The following is an 18,844-nucleotide window of genomic DNA, read 5'->3' on the forward strand; positions in this document are numbered from 1 at the left end:
CAAAACCAAAGATTCTCGAGTTGGTTCCTTAGCTGCAAGTCCTAGACCAGTTGTAAAGCTGAAATCTCACCATTCCATAGTCAAGAACCCACAGGTAAGGCCAAGGTATGCATCTCCTTCTCCTAAAATTTCTCCTATCATCAATAAGACTTTCAAAGGTACAAAAACTGTTTTGCAGTTAACCAAGCCACGAAATTATCATAGAGTGCTTGTTTCTTCTGTTGATGATTTTGCAGGACATAAAAGGAAGCCACCAATACCTCAGTCCCTCCCTGGTCATGTTCCTCACATCCTTGGCAAACCTCATGCACCTAAAGCTTCTACAACACCTTGAATGAAGAGGACATTCTCTCAGAAGCATTCATTGCCATGTTCTGATCCACCGGATGCCTGAGATCTGTCACAGTCAAGCTAATGACTGAAAACAAGTGCTTAGTGGGAGGCAACCCACTGGTAGTTTTTTTTCTTTCTTTTTCCTTTTTCTTTTGAATTATTTTTATTTTATTTTATTCGCCAATCTCTTACTTGATAACACTGAGGACAGTGTTGTTTAAGTCTGGGGGAGGCAGTTACTAACTACGTTTTTATTTTTGAGCATCAGTCGAAAAAAAAAAATTTGTTTTATTGAGTCAAAATTTTGTTGGGAACTATGATTTTTCTTTTTAGTGTGCTGCCTTGGTTGATTAATGTTGCAGATTAAGTCAAAAATCTGACTAATTAAAAATCCAATGGCTGACTAGTGAACCAGAGACATCCAAATTTCCAACATAATTCACAAAAGCCTAAGGTAACTTCTGTAATTTTCTTTTTACCTCATCAAGGAGATTGATGTTCATAGAGCTTGACTCCTTGTTCATACCTGACAAGTAAGATTTCATAAAAGAAAAAAATTGGTACTCCTCTCCCTTATTTAAATTTAAAATATTTTTCCTGAGAGCTTTGTTAAAAAAAAAAGATGAGATGATTTTGATCAGTTTAGAGAGTTAGGTAAATTACCTGTGACCTCATTATTCTACTCTTGAGTCAAATGATCATACAACGCTTGGAAGCGAAGGGTAGGTAAATTACCGATGACCCCATTATTCGCCTACAACTTTGAGAAAAAAAAAAGACAAAGCAAGCTCTAAGGAAGATAAATAGAATAAGTCTGGGGGAGAAAAAGAGTACCACATGTGTTAAAGATATTATCTTGCTTGTTATGGTATTGTACGGGAATGAGTCTTGAAGGTTCTTGACATTGATCAAATTGATGAGACCCACCGATGAAGGCTTAATGGAGGAAGTAGTGGAATTTGGTTTGAATTTGGGATGCTATGAAAATCAACGGAGAAGTACATGGTGGTTCGATTTGGATTTATCAGCTAAGCATATGGATTATGGTTTGGATGATCATGACATTACTTTAAAAAGAAAATGAGTTCCTGCGTTTTCAAACCTCTTTCACAGGGCTAAGTTTATGTTTTGCTTGAGGGCAAGCAAAGGTTAAGTCTGGGGGAGTTGATATTTCATGGTTTTTAGGGGTTTTAGCCATGATATAAGTCTTATTTATAGATTCTTTTTGGTATTTTTAGAGTCTTTTAAGTCTTTATAGGATTTAGCATGGATGGGAGCATAATGGAGCTAAATAGGAGGATTTTGAGCTTAATCAAGCATTGAGGCTAAGCTGTAAAGTTGGGAGACGAATTTAGAAAGATGCATCGATTGATGCAGATGCTGTGTCGATCGATGCAGAGCCAAAGAAGAAATTGGAAGTTTTCTCAACAAGTTTTGCAGATTTACAAAGTTGCCCCAAAGTTTTGCATATTTGCATCATTAGTCTCTGGACGTGTTTAGGAATATAAATAGGATTTTTATGGTCATTGTTTAGACCTAAGCTTTATTTTTCCCTACAACTTTTTGAGAGAAAACCCTGAGAGATTTTTAGAGAGCTTTTGGAGAGAAGAATCAAGACTCCTTCAGAGAAGATTCAGAACTCCTTTTCTTCTTCCTTTAATCTCTTAATGCAATTTATTCAGATTATGATTTGTGTTTCATTGATTATGTCTGAGTATATCTGCTTGTTAGGTTTAGGGTTTCTCATTAGGGATTTCATTGATTGTTAGATTGATTAATTGTCTGGATTCATTATCTTTCTTGTTCTTCACAATAGGTTGTTCTTAATGCTAGATCTTTGATTAGTCATCTGGATTTCGATCTTAGTATTATTAATTGATATGAGAATATAATTGGTTTTCCTGACAAAAACCTTTGGCGAGCAAAATTACTTCTTGCAAAGAGATTTGATTTAGTGATTTTGTGAACTTATCTAAACTTGATTTTATTACTGGTTTTTACTTTGAATTTTGCAAAGAGATTTGTATTTTCGGGTTTTAAAACTTAGATAATATTTGCAGTGAGAACTGATTTATTTTATAATTGTGTTTAGAGTTCAAGAACGGTGCTTAATTATTGAATCCTGCTTGTTTAATTAATTGATCTGATTTTCCATAATTTCCTGAGAATTTCCCTAGGCCTAGCGTTTAATCCATCTGAATTTACATCTCTTTTATTTTCTGTTTTATTTTGCAATTTAATTACAATATTTCTGTTTAGCATAATTAAAAGATTATTAAGTCTATTGTGTTAATCTAGAGTTCTTGTGGATTTGATCCCTAAATACTACATTGACATCTTAAATTGAGAGAGTAGCTCTAGGGTAAATATGAGCATATCAATGCTCCAAAATTATCCAAATTGCTCGACTTTGCTCCATCCATGCCAAAATCCTAGAAAACCAGTAAAGACTCTCAAAGAACCTAAAAACACATCAAAAGACTCTAAAAACCTCCTTATATCATGGTTAAAAACCACAAAAACCATGATATATTAACTCCCCCAGACTTAGCCTTTGCTTGCCCTCAAGCAAAACATAAGCTTAGACATTTGAAAGAGGTTTGAAAACAGGGAACTCACTCAACTGCATGATGATTCTTATTCGCACTCTTCATTTACCTGACTCAAGAACTTACTTCTTATACTTAACCATGATAAGTATCAACATTCCTTACTCAAATCCCACAATCCTTTGGAATCTATAGTCTCACCATTGTCATCTCATTACATAAATTAAAGCAAGTACAGATGAGTTCTAACCTTGGTGTATCGATCAGTGGCATATGGACTCTTTTCAGGTCAAGACATTTTTCATACATCTCCTTTCCTCTCCCTTTTCTTACTTCTATGGAGCTGATTTCTCCCTAATTTTCTTTTTTTTTAAATCAAAGATGTAAGCGGATATTAGGGTCATCGGTAATTTACATTCCCCTCACTTCCAAGCTTTGTGTGATCATTTGACTCAAGAGTAGAATAATGAGGTCACATGTAATTTACATACTTCTGTAAACTGATCAAAATCATCTCATCTTTTATTCTCCTCTCTTTTTCTGATTTTTTTTCTTTTTTTTAAGTATTGAAGGGAAGAAAGAGGGGAGACATACTTTGAAAAAATTGCATTGTCTTGTATGGCCCGAAAAAGAAGTCTAGTCCACTGATTTCCAACCCCAAAGTAAGAGATTAAGACCGGTTAAAATCCTGATAAAAGTTGAGACAAAGTTAGATCAATCAGATATCCATTGAATAAGGGCTTTTAGGATTGTTGATAAGGCTCATAATCTTTCTAAGCTTCAGTTCTAAGATCAAGCATAAACAAATAATCATTAGAGTGTTAGCCAAATAATAGAAATCATTAATCAAGATCATAATTCCCAAAGACAAAAAGAAAATTTTGAAAAATTTGACTCAAACTTTATGGTTTTGACTGACACAACTGAAACTCAAAAATACAAACGTAGTTAGTAGACAACCTCCCCCAGACTTAAACAACACTATCCCCAGTGTTATCAAGCCTAAGATTGACAAAAGAAAAATAAAATAAATATGAATGAAAATCAAAAGAAAAAGAAAAACCTACCAGTGGGTTGCCTCCCACTAAGCGCTTGTTTTCTGTCATTAGCTTGACTTTGCTGGAGCTCAAGCATCTGGTGGATCAGAACGTGGCATTGAATGCTTCTGAGAAGAATGTCTCATCATCCAAGGTGGTGTATAAGCTTTAGTGCATGAGGTATCCAAGGTGGTGTATAAGCTTTAGTGCATGAGGTCTGCCAAGGATGTGAGGAACAGGACCAGGACAGGATTTAGGGATGAGATTGTTTCTCTTATGTCCTACAAAATCATCAACAGAAGAAACAAACGCTCTACGATAATCTCGTGGCTTGGTTAACTGCAAAACAGTTTTTGTATCTTTGAAGGTCTTATTGATGATAAGAGGAGGTTTAGGTGCAGAAGAGGTGTACCTTTGCCTTACCTGAGGATTCTGGTGTGTGGAGTGGGGGGCTTTCTGTTTGGGAACAGCTGTATGACTTGGAGCATAAGTTTTGGACAAGCTTTGTCTCAGATGTGGAGGAGTGTCGACCGACACCAATGTTGTGTCGGTCGACACTGAGTCGGATGCTCGTGTATTAGAAACTTTTTCAACAGAAAAAGTCTGTCCATCAATAGTAGGAGCCCTCCTCAGCTTATCCGTCTCAAAGTTCATACTCAAACCATCCACATTCAGTGCTATGTGTCCCTTCTGCACATCTATGACTGCACCAGCTGTAGCCAAGAAAGATCTTCCTAATATGAGAGGGTCTTTAGGCTCTGTATCATACTTCAGCACCACAAAGTCAGTGGGAATCATGAAGTTTCCAACTTTAATTGGAATATCCTCTAAAACACCTTCAGGAATTCTTCGGGATCGATCAGCCAAGATAAGAGAAATCTGAGTTGGCTTGAATTCTGTCATCCCAAGTCTCACAGCAACAGAATGTGGCATCAAGTTGATGCTAGAGCCAAGATCAAAAAGTGAGTGAGAAAACCTTCCTGCTGAGATTGAACAATCAAGTACAAAGTTTCCAGGATCTGGTAACTTCTTAGCAGTCTTACACTGAATTGCTGCACTCACTTTCTCATAAACAACCACGTCCTGCTTTCTCTCTTTCTTCCTCGGTGGAGGCTGGTTTAACAGAATAGCACTGACATCTTTTGTAAGTAGTGCTCCTTCCTCAGGGCTCAAACCATTTGATACCATTCTCTTCACATATCGCTTAAGTGATGGTGAAAGCTTTACTGCATCAATCAAAGGCATCTCAATCATCACCTTGTCCATCATTGCCTTGCATCTAGCTTCCTCCATCTCATGCTTGGACTTTCTTGGCTTAGGAAAAGGAATCTTAGGTTGGTACACCCTCTCAACTGCTGGAACCTGAGATTTTGCAGTTTCTGGTTAGGTCTGAGATGAGTGTCGACCGACACCCAGGTGGTGTCGATCGACATCATCATCTGGGTTCGAGAGATTTGTCGAATTCTCACCCTGTTCTGCAGAAGCAATTTCACCAGCATCTTCACCTCTCACAGATATGGCATTACAAGCATGTCTGGGGGTTGACTCAGTTCTTGCTGGAAGAAAACTCTATTGCCTTTTAACAGACCCAGTAGTCTGTGCAACTTGAATCTCCAGCTTCTTAACATGAACATTCAATGCATCAATCTTCCCATTCAGCTCAGTGTAGACATTGTCAATCTTCCCATTGAAAGTTACTGACAACTGCTCTTGACCCTGCAAAAGTTTCTCTAGCATAGCTTCCATTCTACTCTCAGGAGAATTCTTAGGAGGAGGAGACTGATAGGATGAGTTCCCATAGGTTCTGGTATAACCGGTATTCTGTTGTTGCTGCTGATACTCTGGCTTGGAAGTGTAACCTGAAGAGTTCCCACTGTGAGGCCTGTTGCCTTGCTGATTACCGAATCTCTGACCTTGATTCCCAGCTCCATACACATAGTTGACATTCTCCTCTGTATTTTCCTGCTCTGGCTCAAATGTCTCAACTTCAGCAGCAAAATGAACAGATTTCTTACCCACAAGGAGATTATGCACTGAATCCAGCTTAGCATTAACAGAAGCTAACTGGTTTGAATCAAATCATCCATGTAATCTCTTTCTTTCAGCATCTGCTCTCTTAGTACTATTGCTAGCAGCTAAGATCTCAATCAAACCTTCAGCGTCTTCTGGAAATCTTGTCTTGAAATCTCCATGACTTGCAGCATCTAAAGCCAACTGATACTCCCAGTCACACCCTCGGAAGAAGATGCTTAGCAATTGAACCCTTGAGAAACCATGGTGTGTACAGTCCCTTTGATAAGCTTTGAATCTCATCCAAGCTGCCTTGAAAGCTTCATCTGGTCTTTGCTTGAAAGAGGACAGCTTGTCTCTCAACTCATCTGCCATTGCATCATCATAGAAGTAGTTGAGGAAGGCCACCTTGACGTCACGCAAATTTGTCAATGATCCAGCTGGCAATTGTTTCAACCACTGAGATGCCTCTCCTGCAAGTGAGTAAGGGAAGAGCTTGCAGAAGATGTAATCCTCAGTCCCTCCATTAGCCTTGATACTGGTAACAAGATCTTCAAAGTGCTCAATGTGATCCAAAGGCTTGTCACTGGGCAAGTTAGAGAAAGGTCTTTGTCCAACCAGCTGGAAGTAAGCAGGCTTAAGCTCAAAATCATTCCTCTGGAATGGGGGAGGAACAATAGCAAACCGGTTCTCATACACAAGATCAGCCCAGTTGTAGTCAGCAATGGTCCTGATCAAGTCTCGGTTGTTCTCCTGTCTTCGAACCGGATTGTTAACGTGGTTTGCAGCTCCATGTCCATCTGCAGGAAGGGGGTGTCGACTGACACCCTGTTGGTGTCGACCGACACCCTGTTGGTGTCGATTGACACCATCGGCCTGCTCATCGCCAACATCTGCTTGCTCGTTGACAACAACAACTTCAGAAATAACATTTCCTTCTGCATCAAGCTTTTGGCCCTGCTCGTTGCGCAAGTAGCCCTCTTGATCCCTCAAAGCACCATCCTCATCATGCATTAGAATGACTGTGTTAACCATCTTCAAGGATTTAGCTGCTTTTCGGTTTTCATGCTCAAGTTTTCCCAACTCTTGGTTTGAAAGCTTCAAAGTTGGACCAGTCTTATTGTTTCTAGTGTTAGGCCTATTAGGCATGTACCTGAAACACACAAGAGAAAAAAAACAAAAGCGTGTATGTTGAAAATTAAAAGAAAAATTTAGAAAAAATTAAAAACTCAAATCTAATGGTAGATCAAAGAGTTCCCGGCAACGGCGCCAAAATTTGATATGCTCAAATTAACCCTAGAGCTACTCTCTCAAATTAAGAGATCACTGCAGTACTTAGGGGTCGAATTCCAAAAGGACTCAAGTCTACACAATAAATTATGGAGTTTTTTTAATTATACTAAACAGATTAATTTAAAATTGAAATAACAATGCAAAGTATTAAATAAAGGTGTTGTGAATTCAGAAAATCAAAAGTTTAGGCCTAGGAAATTTCTCAGGTAATTATGAAATATTAAATCAATAAAATAATGAAGGTTCAAGCAATAAAAATAAGATCTAGAACTCTAAACTTTTGGTAAAATAAATCAGTTCTCACTGCAATTATTATCTAAATTTAAAACCAGAAAATCCAAATCTCTTTGTAAAATTTTAAGTTAAAAATCAGCTTTAAGAACAGGTTTAGATAAATTCACAAAATTATTAATTCAAATCTCTTTGTAAGAAATAATTTTGTTCATCAATGGTTTAATCAGAAAAACAGTTATATTCTCATATCAATTTATTTCCCTAAGATAATAATTCTAGGTGATCAATCAAGAATTATTGTGAAGAACAACCAATGATGAAGATCATAAAAGATTAAGAACCCTCAAAATCACAGATCTAATAAATCATTAAAACCCTGTGAAATACCCTAAACCTAACAAGCAAATTACTCAGACATGTTTAATGAAGAGCAAATCATAATTCTGAATAACATGCAATAGATATTGAAAAGTAAAAGAGGGAGTTTAGAAATCTTCTCTCTACAAAGAATTCATATCCTTTTTTCCCAAAAGCTCTAAATAATATTTCTCTCAAAAACTGCTAGAAAATAACTTCAGGGTTTCTAAAACCTAAAAATACTATATATATGTCCTAAAACACGTTAGGGACTTGTCTTGCAATTATGGAAAACTTTGGGTAAACTTGTGAAACTTCCAAAATTGTTATTCTTCATCGGCTAAAGTGGGTGTCGATCGATGCTCCTATATGGTGTCGATTGATGCCATTGCTTTGATCCGAGTCCAAATTGATTCTTCGAGATTTATGCTCCAAAATTATCCAAATTGCTCTACTTTACTCCATCAATGCCAAAATCCTAGAAAACCTGTAAAGACTCTCAAAGAACCTAAAAAAACATCAAAAGACTCTAAAAGACTCCTTATATCATGGTTAAAAACCAAAAAAATCATGATATATCAATGTCCTAGAGAAGCAAGAGAGCTGAGGCATAAAGAATAAAATCATAGAAAGCTTTCTCGTTTTGTGCGGCTTAGTTTCGCGGTTTAGTGCTTGTACGTTGTTCAAGCTTCTTTGTTCGTCGGTGTGGCGTTTGTGCGAAGGTTGCTCCAGAGAGTTGGAAATCAGAAGTCTAGGCTCAGGGAGAGTTTAGCCCAAAGTTAAGTTATCTTGGTTTGAATCTAGGCTCAGTGTGAGTTTAGTTAAGGGTAGAGATTTATCCTTAAGATTTCATGTTATAGAACAGAGCGGTGAATTAAGAGGGTTGTGCTTGATTTACGCGTTTGCGAATAGGTTGTATTTGCTTTCTTGTTCTAGTGAAATCAAAATCTGGACGTAGTCTCGGGGAGTATGAAAAATCGAACCTCATTAAGAAAGTTCTTGTCTCGTTTATTTTCTGCACTTTATTATTGCCTCATCCGCATTTACAGTATCTTTCATGCGCGCTCAAGCGCAGCATGACTGCATGAGTTTGGTTGAACCAAACTTTACAAGTGGTTCCTGGTTCAAACCATATCGTCGATTCCAGTTTATAAGTTGTGTTAATTAATGAGCTTGAAAGGAAAAGAAACAAAATAGTTGGGGCTACCTATGGCGAAGTTATAAAAATAAGCATTTAAAGAAACAAAAAATGGTGATCCAGATATTGTCCAAATCAAAGCTAGAGCAGTGTGAGAAAACATCAGATTCTGGCAATCTCAATTGTACGACTAAGATTGTTTTAAACCTCGCTGTTCCAAGTGGACCATCTGTTTTTTTTTTCTGTATAATTTGTATTTTACAACGATACATTAAAATTAGAAGATTACCGTCTACATCTGAAGAAACATGTTTTCAAATATGAGACTAATTATAAACGTCAGTTACTTTTATAGGTTATTGAGAAAACTACTAGTATGAGAATACAATAATTATGTTTGAGAATTTGAGTCAATTATATATATTCTGTTGCTTTATATTGATGGGGACAAGAATATAAGACTAATCTCATACTCCCTCCGGTTTTATTTAGTTGACGTTTTAGAAAGTTTCACGCATATTAAGAATTCTTGTAATTTGACAATTCTAACCTGGCAAATAATATCAATTAACCATCTTATTTTTAATGTATTTGTTTTTTATAATCTCTCACCAAATTTTACTTCAGCTAAATTTAAAATTAATCGACAATCAAACAAAAAATCTTTGAAGTAAATATTGGCGATTTTGTTCCATGGAATCCCGCTGATGCAGTTTACCACCAGAAGAATCTAGAAAGCTGAACCCAGAAGAATTTTGATTTTAACTATAAGGATCTAGATTCTAGATTTTTAACTGATCAATTTTTTTTTTCTATTTTTGATCTCAGTTTCATCACTGCCACATCTACAATTTCATCACTTAATCTGGATAAGTTCTAATTCTCTAAACTATAGCTCATTTTTTTGTTTTACTAAAAAACCGAGAGGGAGGAGAGAGAGAGTTAGAGGAGAGTTGTGGGATTAATCTCGTGTGAAAAAATCTCAACTGTTTCACGCTCTCACTGCTCTCAAGTACATGGACCCAACACGGTGACCCCATTTGAGTTTTCCGGTAAACTAAAAAAGAATCAGATCCTTGATGAATTGATGCATGTTATATTTGTATGTTTGTATCTCCATTTTCTTGTTTCAGATAATAGAACGTGATTTTTTTTTTTTTTTTTTTTTTTTTTTGCCAACAATAGAACGTGATTCTAAGTTGAAAACAAAAAAGTGACTCTTCAATATCATCCAGCTTGAGAATGCTTTCAATTATTAAATAAATATTTTGTTTTAGTTTTTTTCATTTTTATGTATTGTGTTAGTTTAATTAAGGTTAAATTTGGAATTTTAATGTAAAAGTCACCTTAAAAAACGAGAATGACAACTAATTCAAAACAAAAAAAATATGCTAGAACGACAAGTAAACAAAACCAGAGAGAGTAGTAGTTTTCATTGTACGTTTCTATCAAATTCATAATTATATTTGTAATAATGATTATTCTATTTTTTTTTAATAAATATTAAATTATATTCAAAAGAGTAAACAGAAAAAACGTTTTACATGGCTTTTTTGATACTTTTCAAAAGGAAATACAATTTGAAGCTGGTGCAAATAATAGCCTCAAAGGAGTCTAGCAGCAAACTAGGGCTGAAGAAGATATCCTCCACCAATAGTGAGGAGGCGATATCCTGCACCAACTTCAAATTCTATTTCGATATAAATAAAGCAAAATAATGTAATAGTATTGTGAAATCTGATTGCTAATAATAATATTAGAACATTTTAGTGGATTTTTATAAGATTGTGCTAGAGTGAAAACTCGAATTTAGAGATTTGATTTGATTTATTTCTTAGGTCAGATTCAGTATATTAGATACGTAGAAAGAAGGCTATAGTTTGGTTATGCAAATATATAGTGAAAAAAACCTTAACACTATATATTTGTTGGTGCGGGAATTAGCACCCCCAACATACCGATGTAAACCCGTTAAGCGAACCGATCATCTGAACCGGGAACTCGACCTGGGTTTGGACCTCATCCCTGAAGGCCCAATAACACCGAGAAGCCCACGGACGAGGTGACAAATCGGCATTCCAACTCGCCCTGCGGCTGACCTAGCAAGAAGGGAAAGACTTTCCTAATCAGTTCGCCTGTAATTAGGAAAGTCAATATATTCAATATATTCGAATATATTCAGTAGATCTTTGAATACCTATAAATAGAGGGCAATCCTCTCATTGTAAGATCATCCAATTATCAATACAAAAACTCTAATTCCTCTTTGTTCTTGAGCAAAACCTAACTTGTTTCTCAAGAGATTTCATTTCTTCTTTTCTTGTTTACTTTGATCGGAATTCTTTTAGAGATTGTTATTAAGTTTGTTTCTCTTCTAAACAAATTCTTTGTGAGAAACTTCAGTTTCTACAATATTGTTAGTATCACCTGTTATCAATTTGTCATGATATGAAATCCTTATCAAAAGACAATTCCGATTATTAAAAAAAAAAAAAAGAACAGATCAAATGAAAATGGTTGAGAGGAGAAGATATGTATGGATACCAACACATTATTTATTATTTAAAAATTAGGGAATAGAAGGCATATACAATCTAGAGATCGATAACCTTCAAGGAAAATACATCACAAACACAAACACAAGAATCTAACATTTTCTCACATACGAGATAATTATTGAAAACATGAGAACCAACAACACTGTGAAAGATGACCACCTCCTTAACCTTCAGACGTACGTGGTATTTTTATGGATATGATTTTCTAGGCAGTTTCAATTACATTTATGGAGCCTTTGGTGCAGATTGTAGAACATGCGTTAGCACATTTTCCAACAGCTCCATTCACGATTTCATCTGCATCTATTCATCGAGAAAAAAAAAATATACATTATTCTCTTGTTAATTATTAAAAAAATCGTAATAATGAAAATGAGTTTGGAGAATTTGTTTTACTGAAATTCTGGAGAGTGATTAAAGCACCACAAACAGAGGATACACATCCGACCTTGCAGTATTCATTGACAGCATCACCTTGAGAAAAAAATGAAAAACACATGACAAAAAATGAATTTCTAATCTGTTTTGTAACAAATAAAATACGTAATAAGGCATAATTATTTACCTGTGTTTTCGAGAGTGTCATTAGGATATCCGTTAGGACATGTCGACCCACTAACCACTTTGCAGTTACTAATGTTTGCACATACTTGCTTAGAACTTCCCGTTAGACGGCAAACATTATAGATGTTTCTCGCGGTGACGGATGGGCAACAGCTCTTTGCGTCGACTTGAATTTGTGCCATAAACAGACTCATTAGGAGCACACTTACAATTACAGTTTTGCCTTCCATCTTTGGATTGATTAGATGATTAATTTGATCAGAAAATGTATGAGAGGACTAGTTTTAATTTTGTATTGATGAAATGGTGATGAAACAAGGGTCACTTAAATACTAGTTGGTACCTTCGAGAATCTAAAGTTTTAGTGACTAGAAGAATTCGAGTTTTTTTCTTTTTTTTTTTAGTTGGGAGTTCGTTACAAACGTGTTTTGTGATTTGTTATATAATTTAAAGCAACTCTCTTGTACTATAGTTGTCTTACACAAAATGCTGACCCATTAAAATCCAATCATGTTGTCTTACACAAAAATCCAAAACGTTGGTTACAAAACGTGTTTTGTGTTTCTTCATTTAATTCTAACCAACTCTTCTGTTCTGAATTTCAATTTGTATTCTATGTTCGACGAATACAGAATATTATTGAAAAGAATAATGAATTTTGTTTTTTGTGAATTGAATTTTTATTGCGCAAATTATGTATTTTGTTTGTCATAAGGAAAATCAGAACATAAAATATTTTGTAATAGAATTGTGTTTTTGATTTTTTTTTATCAACTGATGAAGATTCATTTATTTTTCTACGATACATTAAATTAGAAGACTACTCTTCCAAGCAAAAATCACAAAATTGACGAAACAAATTAGAGGTTTGCGCTGGTTTTGGTTTTGCTTCCTAACGGCCGTCAACTTAAAAGAGACACGGACACCTGCGGTGTCTTCTTGCAACTTAAGAAGAGAGACAAAACATGCAAGAAAGAGACGTAAGTAGACAAGCAAAGAAATATGCATATGGTGGCCTCACAGTTACAAAGGTTTGAAAATTATGGAATTGAAATGTATTGACTTTGTGAGGTCAAAAAAAAAGAAATGTATTGACTTTGTTTTTGTTTTCATACTTTGACCTTCATTTTCCAAACAAGATGAGACTATTGACTGAACAAAATATTAAAATATGTTATGAAAAAAATTGGATGCACCGTTTGTTATATGAAGAAACAATCTCGAGTATAATTTCTCTTGTTCACCTTCTCTTAATTAGTCAATATACACTAAAAAGAAAAATCAAAACGATGTCTCTCTCTCTGGACGACTCGTTTTGCGATCGTCTCCAACCGTTTTTCACTTTTTCATCTCCGATCTTGTCTCCGATCAAGAGTTTTTTTCCGACCGTGAAATCCCTAAAATTTGTGTTGGGAATCTATATCGGCGGTTTATTTCTGTCAGTTACTCATGACAGTTATTTGTCTTCCTGTTTCACGGGAGTTAAACATCAACCGAAACCGCCATGGATCTCCTATAAATTCCTCTTCTTCCCTTGTTTTTTCTCATCCATCTTCCAATTGTCTCCCTCAATCACCCAATTTACGAAAAGAATGAGTGATAATCTCCGTAAATCCGTTCAAGACCTGGATTTGGGCATTGAAGATGCTCCAATCTCGCTACCACCAGAATTCCTCAACCGCGCGATTTCTGTTAATCGACACACGTTGGTTGTGACTCCTGTCAATCCCAGAAAGCAGAACCTGCGTGCTCTCATTAGACAGATGCCAAGAGTTTGGGGTCTTGCTGATGAATGTGTTGGACGCATTCTCGAAGGAGGACGAGTACAATTTCGCTTCCAATATGAAGATTCCTTGAATCTCGTACTGCACATGGGACCGTGGTCTTTCAATGATTGGATGGTTACTAAGCACCGTTGGTATCCGAAAATCAGTGAGACCAATATGAAGATCATCTCCTTTTGAGTTCAAATCCAAGGTATTCCAACCTTTTGCTTAACTAATGCTATGGCTAGATGGTAGGGAATAAGTTAGGCTATGTCTCTAAAGTCGACTATGATGAGAATGAAAACCAGACTGGGGTGGTTCGTGTTAGGATTGACTGGAATATAGATGATCCCTTACGCTTCCAAAAGAACATATGTTTTATTGCTGATGAGAACACCATTGTTAAGTTCCGATATGAAAGACTTCGGAACTTTTGCACCAAATGTGGTTCTCTTAAACATGATGCCAAGGAATATCAACTTGGTTTTGAGGATGCTGCACCAGAGAACTCTGATAATGACAGTGATGGAGATGATACAATGACGACGACAAAGACATGTCCGAGGCAAACACTCTTCCATCAATGAATTCGACAAGCCTAATACCGGGTTTACAGTTGCCATCACCACCAAATGCTCCAGTCCAGCGCTATGTACCACAATCTGTAGTGAACCATGCTCTCCCTAGTATGATTAAAGACAAAGATTTGTCGGCTGAACGTCTTCGCTATCTAAAGGCCAAAAAAACAGGAAAAAACACTATTGATTATCATCAGACAAGAGTTCTAAGAGACGAGAGTCCTGACAATGCACACGCTGACTTTGGGTTCTTGAAGCAGAAGAGAGTGGAGTTTGAGATTACTTTCAACAATGCAGAGGCAGCAGAGGAGTTGATGGTCCTTAATCAACTCCGAAAGAAGAATCAGCGCACAATCTTGGTAGGCTCATGTTCTGTAAACAAAGGATTCGACAGAGGTGCAGGGGGCCCGGTACCCCTAATAGATCTAATATGAAGATTCTCTCATAGAATTGCCAAGGCATTGGTCCGCAGCTAACTATTTCTCGTTTTAAAAAACTATGTTTTACTACTAAGTGTAATATTCTATTCTTATCTGAAACTCTAAACCAATCTGATGTAATAACTAAACTTAAGTGTGACTTAGGATTTGCAAACGTTATTATACCGCCCCCTCATGGTAGGAGTGGTGGCTTAGCTCTGTTTTGGAATGACAATGTGTGTCTATCCTTGATTTCTAAGGATGAGAGACTCATTGATGTTTCGATTACCTAAAATAAAACTGTGTTTTACTTGTGTTGTGTGTATGGACATCCCAATCCAAGTGAGAGATATGAACTATGGGAACGTTTTGAACAATTTTCTTATACACGCAATACACCATGGTTACTCATTGGTGATTTTAATGCGATAACATCCAACAAGGAAAAGCTAGGAGGACCAATACGTGAAGCATGGACATTCAGAGACTTTAGACACATGATCTCTATCTGTGATCTACAAGATATCTGTTCAAAAGGAAATCCTTTGTCATGGGTTGGAGAATGACATTCTCACACCATTCAATGTTGCCTAGATAGAGCCATGTTTTAACTCTGCTGGTGCTGCGAGTTTCCCAAATGCAGAGACCCTTTTCTTAGACTTTGCAGGCTCTGATTATAAACCCATTCTGCTAGACCTGAAAGACCTCACTAGACACAAACGATGGTCATTCCAGTTTGACAAACGGCTGGTGGATGTACCAAACTTTCAAGAAACGGTTAAGACAGGGCGGATATCTGGCACTGACTCTATGGACATACCAATCAACCAAAAGATAAGAAATTGCAGACAGGCGATGGCGAACTTAAAACGAACCAATCAGCTAAACTCTGAGCAAAGAATTGGGACGATTCAAGCAAAGCTAAATTATGCAATGGAGAGTCTCATTCCTATTGTACGACGGACAATCTGAGACCTCCAAGATGCTCTTACTAAAGCTTATAGCGATGAAGAAACACATTGGCAACAAATAAGCAGAAACCAGTGGATGACTTCAGGAGATCAAACACAAGTTTCTTTCATGCTTGTGCAAAAACACGATTTGCTAGAAATGGATCATTTCTATCAAAGATGATCAAGGGCTTATTCATCAAGGGGATAAAGAGATAGGAGACCATGCTGAACAATTTTTCAAAAACATTTATTCTACTTCAGGCCAGCATGTTTCACCTACGGTTTTTGCGGATTTTACTCCAAGAATCTCGGTGGAAGCAAATGAAACAAGTTTATTTTGTGGTGGTGGAATGATGAATGTATGCAATGGTGAGATATGAATGAATGGATGGTAAGGTGTTTCAATTCCCCTTATGCAATTGCAGTATAAGAGGTATCAATCCTATCTGAGTGTTTGTGAACAATTAATATATGCATATGAATCTAAGTTAAGCCAAATGAAAAGGATGTTTGTCACTAACAATCCTATAATGAAAATGTAAAGTGCATAAAGTAAAACTACAAGAACTAGATGCTGAATGTAAATGGAACAGAATGATTAAGCCTAATATGAAGCTACCAATAGAAATAGAAACTATGCTAATGAACTAATGCAAGACAAGTAATGAACAGGACACTAAGTAAATGCAACAAAAATGCAATTAGAATGAAACAAGAGATAAGACAGGACAACTACAAAGCATAAACAAGAATTCTGGGGATGAACTCGAGTAAGCACTCGATCGAGTGTAGATCGAGTACTAGGTCGAGCTGGACTAAAACGAGAAAACAGAGCAATGCAATAAAAACAGAGCAATACCAAAACGAATCAAACAACGATCAAACAACAGAATTTAAGCTAAGAAATCAATAAACAAAGAAGGTCCTGAGGAGGGATTCATGGGCTGAACTAATCATTGTGGTTATCTAACTTGGTCAACAAATCTCAAGCAAACTTTGAGCTAATCTCTCGACATATTATTCTAAGACATGTTTAATCCACTCTCATGGCAAGAAACAATCAAACCTATGCATTTCTAGACTTGTTCTCACATAGTAAAGAATCTACACAAGCAGGCATTAAGCAATACATCTCAAACCAAACAAGACCTCTAATCTCTTAGCAAGCCTAATGGTAAGCTCTAGATCTAGCCTTATCTATGCTTCTTAGACATTGGTGTGATGCTAAGATGCTTGAAATCAAACCCTACCTTCTCAGATATAGGATCAGCATTAAGAACATCTAGCCTAGAAGAGATCTACAACAATCAAGCTTGACCAAATCACACAAACCACAAGATCAATCCAGCCTAACCCATCCTCAAGATCCTAGAGAACTACTCACAAGAACACATGATGAACAAAGTCAAAAACCCAGAAAATATTGCAACTTGCATTATTAGAAAGATGAAACAAAGATCTATAATATTGATGAAGAAATGAAACTCGAAATCTTAATATCTTGAAAGTTATGAAACCAACAAAATACAAGAATTTAGTCCTTTTCTCCTAAAACAAGTACAAGATCTAAGAAAAATAAAAGTGCAAAAGGAATAATTCCCAAAAGGGTAAATACTAGGTCTAGAGAATATCTAAAAAGCTGGACTCTTTTGGTGGCTGCAGGTACAAGGCTTTATATAGGAGAGGGAGTGGAAGCCCTAAAAATACTAAAAGACAAAATAGTCAACGGCTCGGTCAACTCGACCCATGCTCGGTTGAGTGGCTGGTCGAGCTGGCTTCTCTCGTGCATCCTCACTCGGTCGAGTCCTCCTCAGCACACGGTTGAGTGTCTGGTCGAGTGTGCGGTCGAGTTGGACTCTGGACCTTGGTTCCTCAGCCTTAACTCCCTTGCTTTCTCCTCATGATTGCTTCACTTCTCCTCAGCATTGCTTCCATGCTCCTTAGGCTCCAAAATCACCTGTTTATGCATGAAAAGATGCAAATGCAATGCAATTATACTCTAATGCATGATTAGTCCTAAAGCTATGCAATAATGGTCAAAATGGATAGCAAAAGATGCAAAAGATGTGAATATACTAAGGGAATACAAGGTAAAATATATGAACATCAGCAAATGATACTTTAACTAAAGTCTTTACTAATGAGGACATCTATAAGGTTGTGTGTTCAATTGGTGACGACAGAGCTCCAGGTCTAGATGGATTAACAGCAAGATTTTACAAAAGTTGTTGGGAAACTGTTGGTCCACAGGTGATCCAAGAAGTCCGCAATTTCTTTGACACCTCTTACATGAAGCCTACCATAAACCATACTAACATATGCATGATTCCAAAGATCGAAAATCCACAAACTCTTACAGACTACCGACCTATAGCTTTATGCAATGTCCTCTACAAGATAGGCTCTAAATGTTTAGTCCAACGACTAAAACCACATCTGAATGATATTGTCTCAGATTCACAAGCGGCTATTATCCCTAGCCGCATTATCCAGGACAATGTAATGATCGCCCATGAGATTATGCATTCTTTGAAAGTCCGGAAACGAGTATCACAAACCTACATCGCGGTGAAGACAGATGAAAGTAAAGCGTATGACCGTGTGGAATGGAACTTCATAGAAACGACTTTGAAGATATTTGGTTTCTGCGATCGTTGGATAAGTTGGATCATGGCGGTAGTAACCTCTGTTAATTACTCTGTACTGATCAATGGATCTCCGTATAGACATATTAAACCAACGAGGGGTATTAGACAAGGGGATCCATTATCTCCTTATATGTTCATTCTCTGTTCAGGCATCTTAAGTCATCTAATCACATCTAGAGAATGAGAAGGTGATATCCGAGGAATCCGAATTGGTAATGGCGCTCCAAGCATCACACATCTGCAATTTGCAGATGATTGTCTCTTTTTTTGTTAAGCTGATAGGAAAAATTGCCAGACATTGAAAGATGTCTTTGATATCTATGAATACTATTCAGGTCCAAAAATAAATACTTCTAAGTCAATGATAACATTTGGAAGCAGAGTTTTTGGGACAACTCAATCTCTAC

The 18,844-nt window shown here is 36.6% G+C and overlaps 3 protein-coding genes across 3 annotated transcripts; 2 read left to right on the forward strand and 1 right to left on the reverse strand.

Moving 5' to 3' along the window:
- Positions 1-11,488: 11,488 nt before the first annotated feature.
- Positions 11,489-12,369, reverse strand: LOC104718475 (putative thionin-2.4). The gene is made up of 3 exons (XM_010436239.3): positions 12,075-12,369; positions 11,906-11,983; positions 11,489-11,812 (listed from the first exon to the last, which is right to left on the reverse strand). The coding sequence occupies exons 1-3, from the start codon at positions 12,301-12,303 to the stop codon at positions 11,715-11,717; spliced, it is 405 nt and encodes a 134-aa protein (XP_010434541.1). The 5' UTR covers positions 12,304-12,369; the 3' UTR covers positions 11,489-11,714.
- Positions 12,370-13,665: 1,296 nt separating this feature from the next.
- Positions 13,666-14,037, forward strand: LOC147948620 (uncharacterized). Its single transcript, XM_087467903.1, has one exon. It carries the CDS (start codon positions 13,666-13,668, stop codon positions 14,035-14,037), a length of 372 nt encoding a protein of 123 aa, XP_087324029.1.
- Positions 14,038-14,422: 385 nt separating this feature from the next.
- On the forward strand, positions 14,423-18,621 carry LOC147948621 (uncharacterized). The gene is made up of 4 exons (XM_087467904.1): positions 14,423-14,827; positions 15,431-15,790; positions 15,945-16,148; positions 18,040-18,621. The coding sequence occupies exons 1-4, from the start codon at positions 14,423-14,425 to the stop codon at positions 18,619-18,621; spliced, it is 1,551 nt and encodes a 516-aa protein (XP_087324030.1).
- The last annotated feature ends 223 nt before the right edge of the window (positions 18,622-18,844 follow it).

This window comes from Camelina sativa, chromosome 2, assembly GCF_030686135.1.
Source record: "Camelina sativa cultivar CO46 ecotype springtype chromosome 2, ASM3068613v1".
Taxonomy (NCBI): Eukaryota; Viridiplantae; Streptophyta; class Magnoliopsida; order Brassicales; family Brassicaceae; genus Camelina; species Camelina sativa.

Bases quoted from the DNA above. Each gene is read 5' to 3' on its own strand.
- LOC104718475 (XM_010436239.3), bottom strand. From the start codon at position 12,303: ATGGAAGGCAAAACTGTAATTGTAAGTGTGCTCCTAATGAGTCTGTTT. The intron at 11,984-12,074 runs GTAAATAATTAT...TTTTTTCTCAAG, and splicing joins TGACACTCTCGAAAACACAG to GTGATGCTGTCAATGAATAC. The intron at 11,813-11,905 runs GTAAAACAAATT...CTCGATGAATAG, and splicing joins AATCACTCTCCAGAATTTCA to ATGCAGATGAAATCGTGAAT.
- LOC147948620 (XM_087467903.1), top strand. From the start codon at position 13,666: ATGAGTGATAATCTCCGTAAATCCGTTCAAGACCTGGATTTGGGCATT.
- LOC147948621 (XM_087467904.1), top strand. From the start codon at position 14,423: ATGAATTCGACAAGCCTAATACCGGGTTTACAGTTGCCATCACCACCA. The intron at 14,828-15,430 runs GTACCCCTAATA...AATGTTGCCTAG, and splicing joins ACAGAGGTGCAGGGGGCCCG to ATAGAGCCATGTTTTAACTC. The intron at 15,791-15,944 runs GTACGACGGACA...ACGATTTGCTAG, and splicing joins TGGAGAGTCTCATTCCTATT to AAATGGATCATTTCTATCAA.